This window comes from Gymnoscopelus braueri (assembly GCF_963280865.1).
Source record: "Gymnoscopelus braueri genome assembly, chromosome: 9".
NCBI classification, from domain to species: domain Eukaryota; kingdom Metazoa; phylum Chordata; class Actinopteri; order Myctophiformes; family Myctophidae; genus Gymnoscopelus; species Gymnoscopelus braueri.
Genome location: NC_137610.1, coordinates 15,573,421 through 15,588,652, shown reverse-complemented (window position 1 = coordinate 15,588,652; position 15,232 = coordinate 15,573,421). Strand labels below are relative to the sequence as shown.

The following is a 15,232-nucleotide window of genomic DNA, read 5'->3' as shown; positions in this document are numbered from 1 at the left end:
AACTCATTAACAAGACATTATCTTTTATTCAATAAATAATTTACATTATAAACAGATGGTGAGTGTGGCACCACTTTTGCTCAACATTACAAACACAGTTTGATCTTTCTGGCATGTCCCATTTGGCTTCTTTTATTTTTTTCATTCTTCTCAATTCTGTATTTTATACCATTACAAGTATGACAACCTCTATTCACAATCAAGTTCAAACAAAGCAAGAGCTAAATGAAATGAAATCATAAAGTGCTTTTAAATCAAAAACATGAACACCTCAGAACATTTTCCATTCCCTTTTAAATGAGCTGGAGTGCATCCAGCCTGTAGAATTTGGTCTGACACCAAGTAACCAGAGAGAGCTTAAAACATAACCAGGATGTTATCAGGGCCATAGAGAACTGGCACCCAGATCGGACCAGTGTAAATGATCAATATATAACTATGCATAACAGTTCTGTGGTGTTCATACTTTTGCAAAATCCTTTAAAAGAAAAGGTTCACATTCAATAAAACATTTCTCATATACAAAATTGTAGTGATAAATTCAACACAACAGGTAAAATACAAATTTAACTCAGCAACTCACAAACATATATACAATCTCACATTACACATTTAGAACCATATACTGTACTATAAAACCACAATACAAATTACACCTATTAACACAAGATTCAACATTACAATCATTTTTATTTGTTGGCGTGATCACCTTTTTGTCAAACTGCATTGATACTTTCCATAGCAGTAGTAATTTCTGCCAAATACTTCAGTGTAAGTAAATATTACCATGAAACCTTTCCCAAAGACGTAATAGTATCTAAGAGGATGACAACGACTACTACATTACCAGACACTGTATTTGAGAGCCAAAGTTTAAATGGAAAACTCCCGTAGCAAGGAATGTTTTCATGAACACAAGAAAAGCAACGGTTAAACTGCAGCACAGAAGCAAATGGTAGTCTTACAGTGTATACATGTCACTGTGGTTCTGTGAAAGCATATTGGCCTTTTTGCTACCACAAATTCACCCACTGAGACAACTTATATACATACAACTAAGAATCCCCAATGTGAATCACTAAAATCCTCTAAATAGACTGAGAGATGAAAATTTTACTGTTAGGAAATAGTTGGCACGGGGGCTTGTTTCTTTGGCAAACACTTAAGCCATGAATTCATGTCTACGCACATATGCTAATCATTTGTTCCCTACATCCAAGCCATGTCAGCAGATTGTAAATGCAAAAACGGGCTAGTATTTAACTATGAATATAGGCAAGATCACTTAGTAAGTTAGTTTCTAACTAGAACCGGTCCAAATAACAGCCAACATCTGCACCTTTGCTGGAGACAGTTGGCAACATTGAAGGGAGAAATAAACATTCACAAAATGTAAGAGTAGATCCCTTTTTCTCCCCGTGGAGATTTGTTGATTGATGGTTCAAGAGGTAAGTAAACAATCTGTAAACGTTGCTGCATTCTTGATGCCCTTTAGCTAAATTTGTTCTTAGCTGTTATGTTCCATATAAGTAAATGTTATATAAGGAATTGATCATTTGATGAACAACAAATCAAACACTGACCGTGGTCATAATGACAAGGATTTGTGTGTCTGTAGTTTACAAACAGATGGAAGGAGTGAAATAACAACTCTGTGCCAGTTCAGTTATAATTTGCTACTTGGCAGATATTCTGTTTCAAGTCAACTGACCCTAGACCACCATGTATTTTCTATATTAGAGTCTTGGGTGTAATATAAAGACGTAGGAAATAGTTCTCCCCCACGAGCTCTATTTTCCATTTCCGAGGAGAGTGTTCTCTCCCTCACTCTGTCCCTCTCTTTCTCTCTCTCACACACACACACACGCACACACACACACACGCACACACGCGCACACACACACGCACACAAACGCACACACACACGCACATTAACAATATGACCTATTAATCTCCGCAGCAGACAACTGGAGACGCTGCACTGACATCCTTTTGGCTGAGCACTTCCTACGAAAGGCTCAGGCCTTCCCAAAGCTGGAAACTAATCAAACATGGGGGCTCCTTCTGGACATAGGTTAACAAAAGCCCCTGTCAGGTCCCCCACTGGAGCCACATGAGCCACAGAAAACTTCACTGCCTTGGCACCAACGAGGGGATCAGTAGAGGAGGATCAGCAAACTCCTCTTTCTGCAAGAGATCATCTCGTCCAGCCTCTCGTATAGGCATGCAGCCCCAGTGGGAATGTGGGATTTAATCCCAGCTAGATATCCAGAGCTCTGGGGGCAGTGGGGTCTCTCTCACCACCACACCCGCCATCAAAGACCGGTCCTACAGACCAGCTAAACACACGTGATGATAGGTAGGAGGCATGGGGAACTCGTCCCATCTCACACGACTGGAGTCGAGACATGGCAATGCAACAAAAATGAGACTTACTGCTGGGACGAGGCTGAGTAGTACACGTAAACAACCGTGTCCCCATCGGAGGTAAGGGTGGCCTGGCCGGGCAGCCACCGGTCACATAAGACAAGAAGCAGAGCACCGGAGTGGAGCTGATGTACAACAACACAACAAGAGCACTCATTTACCACTCACTGACAGATAGAACATGAAGATACTGCTTTGAACACGACTATAGACGAACTAGGCAACGCTCAATCCACAGCAACACAGCCAGACAGTTCAGGAGGAAGAGTGAGCGTAGACCTTTCACCGTCGGTGCCGAGTTACCTATAAACGCATCCTTTTCGTAGATGTGGTACCTGTTACTGTTTGAGTGGAGCATTTTTACATCCTCAAAGGCATAGTAGGCAGCCATGGTGAAGTTTATGTCTCCGGAGGAGAGGAGGTCAAACACGCACGACTGGAAATATAGGTCCTCCACAGGGAGGCGTTCTTTGCACTTGGCCTTGGCGGACTGGTAGGTGAAACCATGCGTAGCGGCACCACTCCGGGCCCTGCCCACGCCGGGAGTCTCGGCCGCGTGACCCCGGAAGGTCCTGAAGTCAATGCGCTGGTTCATGGGGCAACCATGAAGACAGAGGTATAGGTCCTGGTTGTCGCCTTCCTCCACAGAATTGACAACCTCCTCCGGCATTCGCACGGCGAAGGTCAAATAGCGTCCTACTTGCCGAACCACTATTGTTGTTCCAATGTACTTGGCCTGGATCTCCACGTGCTGCCCGGCCACCTTCTCCACCACACGGAGCGTGTTAGCTCCATGCCGGTCTCCACCGTTCTTAGACCCATCGGCGAATGCCGCAGGTAGTTCATCCGTCTCTGCATGGTACATCTTCTGGTCCACACACTCTTGAAAGTTCGTGAAGATGATTGTCAGCTTTGTGGAAAGAGGAAGAGAGAAACCATTAGAAGTCATCACCGTAAACATGGCTTGAATATTCTAAGAAATGCAAATAGATGGCAGCCTAAAGGTGCTGTCATTCATTGGTCAAACATAGAAGTAAGCTGGGCTACAATGTAAACATCAGATTATTATTAAACATGACGATAACCCACAAGATGATGTTATGTTTCAGACAAACAAAAATGTATTTCATTCAGCGTATCAGCTCCGTGAATGTCTAAATAAGTAAGGGAAATCTTCGTACTTTTGCTTTTAGAACAAGTTTGAGCAATATATAGTTCTATCCAACCCACCACCCCACTTAAGTGTCACATTTCAGCTATGGCTCAACATGGGGGAGGCCAAGGTAAACGCCCTCAAAAAACATGAGTCTCGGCCATGTTAAATCAGGCCTCAGTTTGCAGACACAAAGACGATCCATTCATGGCGCTGAAAAACCTGCGTGTGAACCCCAGAGCTGTGCTCCAGGGAGTGGCATTGGGCCAGAGCAGGGGGATATGCTCTGTGGCTAATTAAGTACGACTGCTCACTGTTCTGTGAGCTCACTTTCATTAAGAAGCCAACGAGCTGCTGTCACTGCAGTTATACCAGGTTGAGCCACTTCACTTCACTTCACTTCACTACCTACACAGGTCATGCTACACCAATCATTCCCCAGTTTCCAAAATGCTGACACATCACATCATAAAAATGTGTGTCCACTTTTAGGATTTTAGGAAGGGGATGTGCAGCCTGGTTCACGTGTAAATCTAGTAATGAATAGGAAAATCAATTATTATTAATTATCCAATCAAATAAATTAAGCTAACATTAGCCAGTGCTATTCCTTGAAGCTGTAGAAAAATGCTAACATAGAACCCTGGTAATGCCTATCTAGCCAGGGGAGCCTTGTTTGCACAGGTGGTATTGGCTGCTGCCTTGTTTTCCCTTTGTCCAGACTCAAGATCTTGAAAAGCTGTCTCATTTGCTTCCAAGAACAGTATAAAAATACCATTACTGTAAAATCCCAGAGTGCTAAATAGAGGCATCATTAAGAGACCTTGATTGCAGAAAATTACTTTCTTCAAAATGTGATTATGGACAAAGTCCTCTTATACCTCAGTTTAAAAGCCGCACTCAAGCTACTCTGCAGAGTGACCAAGGCACATTAGAACGGTTTCCAAAATTATACCAAATGCGGATAAATTGTAACTGAATTTGCCTACAAATATAACGTCCCCTAATTCTTTGTTTATGACCTTACGTTCTACCCAAGGCCATTTCAGGGACAGCCATCCCGCCTATCCAATGTACCATAAAAAGAAAACAATGATAATTTATGAGGTATGTGAGCCAGCTAAAGTGGAGAAAGTATCAGCAGTTCCCTGCATGGCTTGAACACTTAGTTGAAACAACACATTCTAAAGTCACTGGTATAGCAGGGACTTATACACACAAAGCAGACCAAACATCAATCTTGCGTTGTCCTCAGTGAAAGTGAAAAGTGAGCGCGCTGGAGGCCCATAGACACATTCGATGAAATAACGTTGCTATTATACTGACATATCATTTATAAAACGTATCAAGATTTCTGCAATTGTTCCGTATATGGCCTCTTCATCTGTTATGTGGAACCAATCCAAACGTTAACCAGAGTCCACACTAAAACAGTCCCCTGACTGCTCCCACAACTCTGACCACATTAAAGTGGATAAGACACTCTTACAAGCAAAACGCGCACACAGATATTTTAATGCTGCTCTGTCAAAATATATTTGTATTATGCATTACTAGACCCAAGTCTCAAGTTGCAAACAAGCCATAAGTCAAGCTCTTGATCGTAATTATGGTTAGAATAGAGCAAATAACTCCAGTGTTCTGCATGAACGTGAACATAGGACGACAATGAAGAAACCCACCTTGGTGGTTGCAGTAGCCATGGACCCAGGCACTACAGGGGTGTTGGTCACCTGAACAGACAGGTATTTGTTGTGGATAAGTGGCCAGGCCCCCTCAACCTTGCAGGTCTGGAAATCATCGGTGAAAGTTCGGAGGTGTGGGTCTCCAAAGAAGCCACAGTGGGTGTAGTTGGGCGGGGCCGAGTGACGCGGGAGACTGCGCTCATAGTGGCATACCTCCGGGCCGTCCGAGCGCTCTTGACTGTCAGGTGGCAGCTGTGGCGGCGGGGGAGGGGGTGGCGTGCGGGCACGTGGTTGGGACGTGGGCCCCTCCTTGGAGCAGTTGTGTTGGCTCATAAGGTCTTCTATGCCATGTTGGGCTGAGTGGTATGCCAGGTCGCCCCTACAGGTACGTGCGGTCCGGCGCACACAGCTATTGTAAGCCCGCAGTGCAGTACAAAACTCCTCCTCCGGGCCAGAGTTTGAGGTGGAGGCCCAGAATTCCGAGTTGCACTTGAGGATCTTGCACTGGAGACTCACTGTCGAGGGGTAAGGAGTCAAAGGACACAGGTTAGAACACAGAGGTAGCAATCCCACAATGTCATCATTGTACATGTTACACCTGTAGAAGCGATACATAATAAGGCGTAAATACATTTGAATTGATAATTATGCGTGTTTATTGTTGCCCTTATCATTGAATACGTTGAGACAAAGAACAAGAAAAGAAGATATCGAATTGAGCTAGTTATCATCAATGATGCCTAAGGTTTCTCTTATTTTGTTTTTGACATCATCATAAAAATAAAAAATACTTCTCAGATTTAGTCTGAAAGTGAGTTTCTTGCTGAAACAATAAATAATCAATTATGTAGCCTATTTAGTAGGCGTGTACCTATGATACACTGGCCTTTTGAACAGGCAACCTTCCTCGGCGGTTTGAGACTATCATCATCATCATGAATCTGTGTTGCGTGTTGTTTAATTATTAGGCTCAAGTGGTTAAAAGGATCAGTAGGCTATCGCAAAAAAAGAAAGAGTCTTCAGGGCCACTGTGACAGGCCATTCTTCAGGTCAAACTGGATACAAGAGTCAATCAATGAGTAATGCGGCTTTTAATAATCTTGAAAGAAGTAGCTTTGGTGGTTCTAAAATAATGAGTCTATTAACATAAAACGATAGTGCTAATGCTCCAAAAGTGCACGCCTATCTATGCCATATCTGAGCGACTCTAACACAAATGTCCTTCAGCCCTTTTTTCCATACTCAATGTTTGACTGAGATTGCCAGTGCTAACAAAGCTTTCATTTATAGGGGCAACAAGTTTCACCAAACATCAGAAGGATTAGATAGCAACACTTTGGAGCCAAACGGTTTTTATTGAACAATATTGCTCTATGGACAATGTTTAATCGGTGGCAATAAACAAATCTTAACCTGAAATAAGCGCCACAACTATCGCTGCATTATCACTTTGTTGTTTTATGGTAAGAGACTTGAAAGGGAAACCGATAAGGGTTGGCAAATGCACCTAACTTGACTTGAATGAGGTGTTCCTTTATAGACGGCTGATAAGGTGTGACTGTTTGTCAACAATGTTATCTTTGCATGGTTTATTTTTTTAAATAGTTTTCTGTTTCATATCAAATAGCCTACCGTGTAAAGTAGGATATTGCCATGTGACAAAATAAGCACATATTCTTAGAAATAGCAGCAATGAAAACACTGGCAAATTGCTATTTCCTGCTTGCATGAAAAGGTGAAAAGGTAATTTGAAGGAGCTAATCCCCAATAACCCTCCCCCCTCACACACACACACACACACACACACACACACACACACACACACACACACACACACACAGTGGTGGAAAAAGTACTTGCATGTTTTACTTAAGTAAAAGTATCAGTACTGCAATGTAGAAATACTCTGTTAGAAGTAAAAGTACAGACTTCAAAATGTACTTAAGTAAAAGTACTCGTTATGCAGAATGTCCCATTTCACAAGTTTTCAAATGTATACAAATACAAATCTTTTGAAAATAGCAGATCTACATGCTGTGAGCTTGTAGATCGGCTATTTTCAAATGGTGGTGAAATGTATAGGACTATAGGGTAATGTACAGGTATGTTTTGTAATAATAATCAAAATCTACAAAGTGACTAGTAACTAAAGTTTTCAAATAAATGTAGTGTAGTAAAAGTATGATATTTGCCTCTGAGGTGTAGTGGAGTAGAAGTAAAAGTAGCCTACTGAAAAATGGAAATACTCCATTAAAGTAAAACCCCCTCAAAATTGTACTGTACTTGAGTAAACGTACTTAGTTACTTACTTCACAGTGCTGCACACACACACTACCGGTCCCTCATTCCCTGTATCCCCATCCCCCAAACACAACAAGACTGCAGGGCTGTAGTGGGAGCACACTGAACAGAGCCAGTGTTGCCATGTCCGCTTATTATAAGCGACTTTGGGCTTGTTTTTCTGTAAACTTGCTTGTAAATTATTGGTCGTTGCGGGCGGGTTACTGTTTTTTTTTGGCTTGTTTCTAAAAGCGTACTTGCTTATTTAGGCTTACTTCCAAATCTTTTAATTATTATTTAAACCAATGGTTCTCAAATAGTTTCATAAATGTTTTGAGCCAGGGAGCATTTGTGTTGTTTGAATGTTTTTTTAAAGTACTCATGTGGCTTCTTTTGGGATTGTTTTAATAGGCCTGGTTGCTAGTTTCTCTCACAGAATCTGGCAACACTGCACAGAGCAGCAGGTCTCACATAAAAACCCGTCCATTTGACGCGGTTCTGTTGCTCAGTGCTTCACTCAGCGCTCACTTAAAAAGTCCTTCTAAATAATACTATCACAGGCTAAAAGTAGATCATGCAACTATGTAACAGATGCAACCAAAAGCATGAAAGATTAAAAACGTTATAAACGTATTTATCAAACATTTAAAGCCGTTCAAAAAATGTTTCCAAAAAAGTAAAAGTCATAATAAAGACGACACGGGGCAGACAATTCCTACAACTCAGCTCAGTGAGTTGTAGCAACCATTTTGCAAACCTTTTCTAATGTGCATTTAAATAGTTTAATAGGCTAATGTATTAGTGCATGGTGGTCAAGTAGCTTGCTTGGATGGACATAATTTAACACGACTCACTCTACCATGATGGCACAGCGACTTTCCAACGGGGGGGAAAAACACATTCATTTTCATGTCAAGGACCCCCCTAATTAATATGCATTCGTCTGCGGACCCGGGACCCCCATCTAAAAATATGTTATGCCAGGGACCCCCATACAAGATTTGTGTTGTTAAAATGTTTCTAATATTTAAAGCTTGTAGATCGTGTTGTGAGCTTGTAGATCGGCTATTTTAAAACAGCCAATGTATTGTAAATGTTAATATACATTTTCCAACGGGGGAAAAACACAGCTTGAACACTGCCAGTGCCAACACGTTCAGTTCCTGCTCTCTGAGTCGTGGACGTGGATGTGATGATGAGTGTTCTGCAGAACTTACCACACGGAAATATGGAGAGAAACACGGCGAGGATCTTGCAGACTTCAAGGGCCGAGGGTCTGGCACTTTTCCCCATAACCATCCATCCAGCTCGGGGTCGCAGCACTTCACTCCTCTCCCTGTTCACAGCGGATCATAGAGGGAGTTAAAGTAGAGACTGACTGGAGGAGAACACGATCCGTACAATCCATAGGAGCATGTGAGCGAGCGGTGTGTGCGATCATCACCACTAGTCTAGTAGTTACAGTGTTGTAGTTGCGCTACTACTGCTCTCTGCTGCTGCTCGGCTCAATGCAATTGGATTCCAATCCACGGCGAACGGGACAGGCAGGCAATCGATCTTCCTTTTAGGGAGTGTCAAGAAGGTGCAACGTCTCGGCCTGAGCGGCTGACTGAGCCAATCAGAGCCGTCCGTTCTCCTTCTTCAGTTTCAAATTACATCTCACACTTTTTTAGCACGACTCTACGAAGTCATTTTGACCCACACACAGTCAGTCACACACACACACGCACGCACGCACGCACGCACGCACGCACGCACGCACGCGCACACACACACACACACACACACACACACACACACACACACACACACACACACACACACACACACACACACACACACACACACACACACACACACACACACACACACACACACAGCGCTGCTTTGCCCACAACAAGAATTGTTTGATTTGCTTGCTGCTGTACTCACTCAGTGGTGGAAAAAGTACTCCATTTTTTGTTTTACTTAAATAAAAGTATACTGCAATGTAGAAAATACTCTTTACTTTATACACCACTGGCCAGTGCCCACGAGTATTGCTTGATTTGCTGCTGGCCTGCTGCCTGCAACCACAACTTAACTGCGGGGACACTTCAGCTTCTACTAAAACTGCAGCAGCTACATTGTATGCATGTGTCCATGACACATTGTAACACAATAGAAATTGCCACATGAAAGCGAATAACAGCAGAATAGACACTGGTGCCGCACCTATTATAGTTTCCCTTTTCTCAGTCATACTATAACCAACAGTACTGAACAAACACTGCCAGCCCACAGCCCAGTGCAGTGCATTGCCAGCCATACACTGACTGACTGTGCCTGTATTTTTACAGAGTGCTGTTGAATGACATTGTTGTCCCTTGACTGGTTGATAGATATTAAGAGGTTTTAAGGCTTCTCTCTGTTTCGACATGCTTCCAGACAGCGTGGGCAACAGAGACCGGTTCCCAGTGGTGTAAAGTAACTATTTACTCAAGTACTGTAGCCTACTTGAGTACAATTTTGAGGTATTTTTTACTTTCTTCAGTATCTTCAATTTTCAATACTTTTACTTCTTACCCCATTACATCTCAGAGGCAAATGTTGTATACTTTTACTCCACTACTACTAACTATTTGACAGCTTTAGTTACTAGTTATTTAGATTATTATCACAAAACATACATTAACCACTTCAGCCCTATTTAAACTTTGGCTTTTTTCAAAAGATTTTTAAACATTTTATACATTTGAAAACTTTGAGTACATTTTGATACCAATACTTTTGTACTTTTACTCAAGTACATTTTGAATTCCGGACTTTTACTTGTAACAGAGTATTTCTACTTTGCAGTATTGATACTTTTACTTAAGTAACAAATGTGAGTACTTTTTCCACCACTGCCAGTTCCTCTGGCTAATGTAATGAATGGCATATAGCCTATACAATAAATGAAGGATTTCACAAATGCAGGTCCAAGTTGGAGGCTACGGTAATGAAACATAATATAGCAGGCTGCCTACACAGATGTAGAGGCTGCACGTGTTTTAACACAGGCAGGCCTACTATTGTAATGACAAATCCAGGTGTCATCAGCACCTGTGAATGACTAAGCATTTGTTAGATGTCATCTCACATGCTCATGATCAATGAGCAATTCAAACCAGTCTCACCACATACACATACACAGATCAGTGGTTGTCAACCTTTTCAGGTCGTGACCCCCAAAATAATCATATTTAGCCGATCTGCAAGCTTGTAGATTGTCTATTTTCAAAATGTTTGTCTCTTTCTTATATTATTTGAATTTTTTTTGACCAGTTTTTATAGTATGGCCTTTTTCTTTTCTTTTAGATATTAATAAGGTCTTAAAAGTCCTTAAATTGTCACTTCATTGTCATCTGGGGACCCACCCAAAATCATGGGGACCCACAGGTTGAGAACCACTGCAGTATTTGATACAGGCAAAATAATAGGACAGTCATGTTCTATTCAAAGACCATTTAGCTTAGACAGTTGAATATACTGTTATTTCACCCGCCTAAAACCTATATATCACTAATCTCATAATGAATTCTGCATGATCTACAATGGACATGTTTATCTTACTATAACCTGTTGCTATAATCACCTTTCACACTGGCTAATTTGTGATATTGTTTACTCTCAATAGTAGGTATAGCCTAGGTATAGCCTATAATCCATCATTGTATTATATGCCCAAGGACTTGCTCTGTTCTGAATTAGACATGCACTGTAAATTATTCTGATCACTGCCCATGGAAAAAAACGAAAAGACGAATCAGAATCCACTGCAGGCTTTATACCCCAAAAATTCTTACCAGGTGTTTGCTAAGAGATATGCCAATTATGAACCATTACATGACTGAATGACTGCTTGATGTAACAAATTGATGTTCATCAATTGATTGATTGGCCTGTTGATTAATTGATCAAAGTAGGCTAATAATAATTTAGTAAAGACTTATTGACGTTTTTTTCTAGTTTTATAGTCAACATAAACACATAAATAACACATAATCTAAAAAACGAATGCACATTGTCTATTCTGATGCTGCTGTACTCAATAATATCTCCTGTCAAGCCAGTTATTGAGGGTAGATATATATGGATTAAAAGCTTAAACATTTATTGATTTCATTTTCCCCCCCAAAATGTGGGCAATTAGACCACCTACCTCTTTTTATATGCTTTGCGAATTATAAAAAATGATACGGCCTATTAGGCGCCTCCGTCTTGACAATCTGGGAGGATTTATTCTCCTCCAACAGATGGCGCTTGTTATGAGCTGCTATGAAACCTCAAATCATGACACAAACGCACATGGCATTAGTGGGCATTGAGGACAAGCAAACCTGTCATTACATTAGGAGAAGTCTGTTAACCTAATTGCCACAGTTATGCAATAAGGCTGTGTGAAAGGTGCCTATATATCAGCTGTCTATCCTGAGTGACATATTATTATTTATTATAACAAGATATAGTTTCCACCCTCGATTTATAGTTTATGACTGAGGAACATTAATAATCTGCGTTTATGATTCATCTGCATCTGCAATGATCGGACTGAATAATGTAATAATAATGAAATGGACTAGCTGGGGGAAAAAAGAAACAGCAATAGCCAATCTATAATCAAAGTATTTGGTGGAATATATACATCATGGATCATGTTTTTGCACACTCACTAATATTCTTTACTGATATATAGGCCTAGCCTAGTTGCATGCACTACCTTCACATTCTGTTATTATAGTTTTATAATATCAGTAATAGCAGCATATCTGAAATAATTAAAATCATAACCATATAGGCTATTTTGTGGCTAAAAAAATAACCATGGGGCTGACCGTTTGGAACCTATAACCTAAGTGAACAATATCAGTGGTGGGTATATAATTAGGCTATACGTATTTGACTAATCAGGGGTCAACAATATGTCCATACACGGACAAATGTATCCGTGGCAAGACTTGTCCTTGTCCAAAATCTCATTTTTGATTTAGTTTTTACACACCATTATAATGATCTTATTTTGATCATACGACTCAACTACTGAATGTCAGTCTCCAGGTTTTCCTCAGAATATGTATGACACTGATTTACTATGACACTATGTCTGGCACATTAGGAGTCCACTGGGACAGTGGTTCTCTAACGTTTTGTTTTCAAGGACCCCCATAACTCTGAGTGTGTAAAAATGGATGGAACCAAATGGACCCGTTCCATTTGTACACTCTCAGAGTTACAGACCTATAATAATGGTCCATTTGGACCACCCTCAAGGAACCTCAAAGGTCCCTCAACCCAATCGAGGACCACAGCACTACTAGTCTACTGTACATTTAGGGCTGTTGTTCTGATCCTGGTAATATTTGTATGTCCATGGCCAAATTTTTTATTTTGAAAAAAAAAGTCCACCACAAACCGGCATGACGATTAACCCTGGAACTAATTCTAATGTCGGTTAGTGCGGATCAAACTAACCTTTGCGACTGCATGGGATCTCCTCCAGTCTCCACGACTTGAGTCCTGACTCCTGCAACCAGATGATCGCGCAAGAAGAGCGATCACTCCTAAATCTCTCCAAAAAGACGCGTTGTGTGTTACAGTAATCCCACATAAAACGCACTCATCGTTGTCTTTCGCAGTGGTAAATGCGCCAGTCTACACATTATGTCCACCGGATCGGGTCTCAAAAGTGATCTAAATTGTGCACAACAGTGAAATGAAAGTGATTTTTCCCTTTTAGTTCATATTCATTCAAGGCTTCGATCTGCCCTGGCGGAGTCAGTTCTTTGCAGATGATCGTCTGTTTAATTCATTTGACTAAAAGCGTGAAAATGTTTAAACAGATTTAACTCCCGAACGGTCTCATCCATGCGTTTTATTCCAGATTCCCAGCACTCTCCAAACGCTGGTTGTGACGGTCGATCGTCGAGAGGAAAAAGAGACCCGAGGGCGAGCTGCTGCTGATCAGGCTGATGGCCCGATGCCTTGATGCCTCGATGTTGTGAAATGGCTTGTTAGAAAGTGTGAGAGAGACAATGATCGTCTCTGCATGACGCCTCCGGGACCCGAGGTCTTCTCTGCCGACCCCATTTCATTCCCACCACCAGGCACAGCAGTGATGGAAGAAGTACTCACATGTTTTACTTAAGTAAAAGTATCGATACTGCAATGTAGATTTACTCTGTTACAAGTAGAAGTCCAAGTATTAAAATTTTAACTGAGCCAAAGTACACAAGCATTGGCATCAAAATGTATTTAAAGTACCGAAAGTAAAAGTAGTCTTTGTGCAGAAAGTCCCATTTCACAAGTTGAAAATGTATAGAAAATCTTTTGAAAATAGCAGATCTACAATCTCACAATGCATCAAGATGCATTGTGAGATTGTAGATCTGCTATTGTCAAATAGAGGAATATATAGGGCTGAAGTGGTTAATGTATGGTTTGAAATATTAATGAAAATCTACAAAGTAACTAGTAACTAAAGTGTTCATATAATTGTAGTGGAGTAAAAAGTCCAATATTTGCCTCTGAGGTGTAGTGGAGTAGAAGTAAAAGTATTGAACATTGTACTTAGTACTTGAGTAAATGTACTTAAATACTTTACACCACTGATTCCCACAAGCTGTGTCAAGACAACTGGAGGAGTGTGTGGGAGGAGAAGATTCCTCACACAGGACTGCTGCAAATAATTAAAGTGATTTGTTAGGGCTATATTAAATTCATATTATTCACATAGTTTTTTTACTTTGATCATTTTTGTATTTTACTGATGCTGATTTTCCACAGAGCTGGGGTGATGTTATTATCTGTTGTGGACTTTAAATAATCATCCAACTCAGTAAATCATTGGTTGGGGGAGAAAAAAAATACAAAGCCGTAATAATTACACTGTAAATGCAGGATCAGATGGACAAACAGGCATTTGAGAAAGGGAGGGGGAAATACAGAGGACTCCAAGAAAGCTGCACCTGTGTTTTAGGATCAAACTGAAGGAAAATACCCCCCCAGCTTAAGCTACATGGACAGCCTCCACCCCTTAGAACAGAAGTGGCTCTCACTGCTCTGTGCTCTCTCTGATCATAAAACCCATCACATAAATGAATACAGGCAAAGAAACATATATGGATCTCACCAAGTCACGAATATGACCATTTGAATTGCTGTATCCTCTTTCCTCTGCACTTCCAGCTGACACCATTCCCGTGCAAGATTCAGCAGGGACATGGGGCTAAAACAGCAGTGAGCAATACTAATGACTCATGCTTATTGTAAAGTATCCTTTGTTTTATTACAATAAAGCTTACTGACGCGTTTACAAGCAAAACTTAAAACATAAATGGTTGGAGTGCCCATTATTTGAATCATTTCTGAATAAAGGTGTCATATTTCATCCTTTTGTCAATCCAGCAAGAACCTGATTCCTGCAACACCCCCCCCTCTGCAATCACAGCCCTGAGCTGCCCTTCACTGATGGCCTTTGAGAAGCAACATTTTTAACATTGACATAACAGGCAGACATGAAAGACCGCCACCCTGGTGTGAAAAGAATGGCTTTAAAGGTGCTGGATGCTGGCCCCATCTCAAACACAGCTGGTGGACATGTTGCCTTTTGCTGAAGTAGAACACACAAAATTAGTTGCAACAGTAGTTAGTCAGCTGTGCAATCATG

The 15,232-nt window shown here is 41.1% G+C and overlaps 1 protein-coding gene across 1 annotated transcript; it reads right to left on the bottom strand.

Moving 5' to 3' along the window:
• Positions 1-6: 6 nt before the first annotated feature.
• rgma (repulsive guidance molecule BMP co-receptor a) lies at positions 7-13,601 on the bottom strand. Its single transcript, XM_080438378.1, has 4 exons — positions 13,039-13,601; positions 8,763-8,881; positions 5,263-5,780; positions 7-3,337 (listed from the first exon to the last, which is right to left on the bottom strand). The coding sequence occupies exons 1-4, from the start codon at positions 13,050-13,052 to the stop codon at positions 2,633-2,635; spliced, it is 1,356 nt and encodes a 451-aa protein (XP_080294504.1). The 5' UTR covers positions 13,053-13,601; the 3' UTR covers positions 7-2,632.
• Between the last annotated feature and the right edge of the window lie 1,631 nt (positions 13,602-15,232).

Excerpts from the sequence above, each read along its gene's own strand:
- rgma (XM_080438378.1), bottom strand. Across the intron at positions 5,781-8,762 it reads TCTCTCCATATTTCCGTGTG|TGAGTCTCCAGTGCAAGATC; the intron begins GTAAGTTCTGCA and ends ACCCCTCGACAG. Across the intron at positions 3,338-5,262 it reads TGGCTACTGCAACCACCAAG|CTGACAATCATCTTCACGAA; the intron begins GTGGGTTTCTTC and ends CTTTCCACAAAG.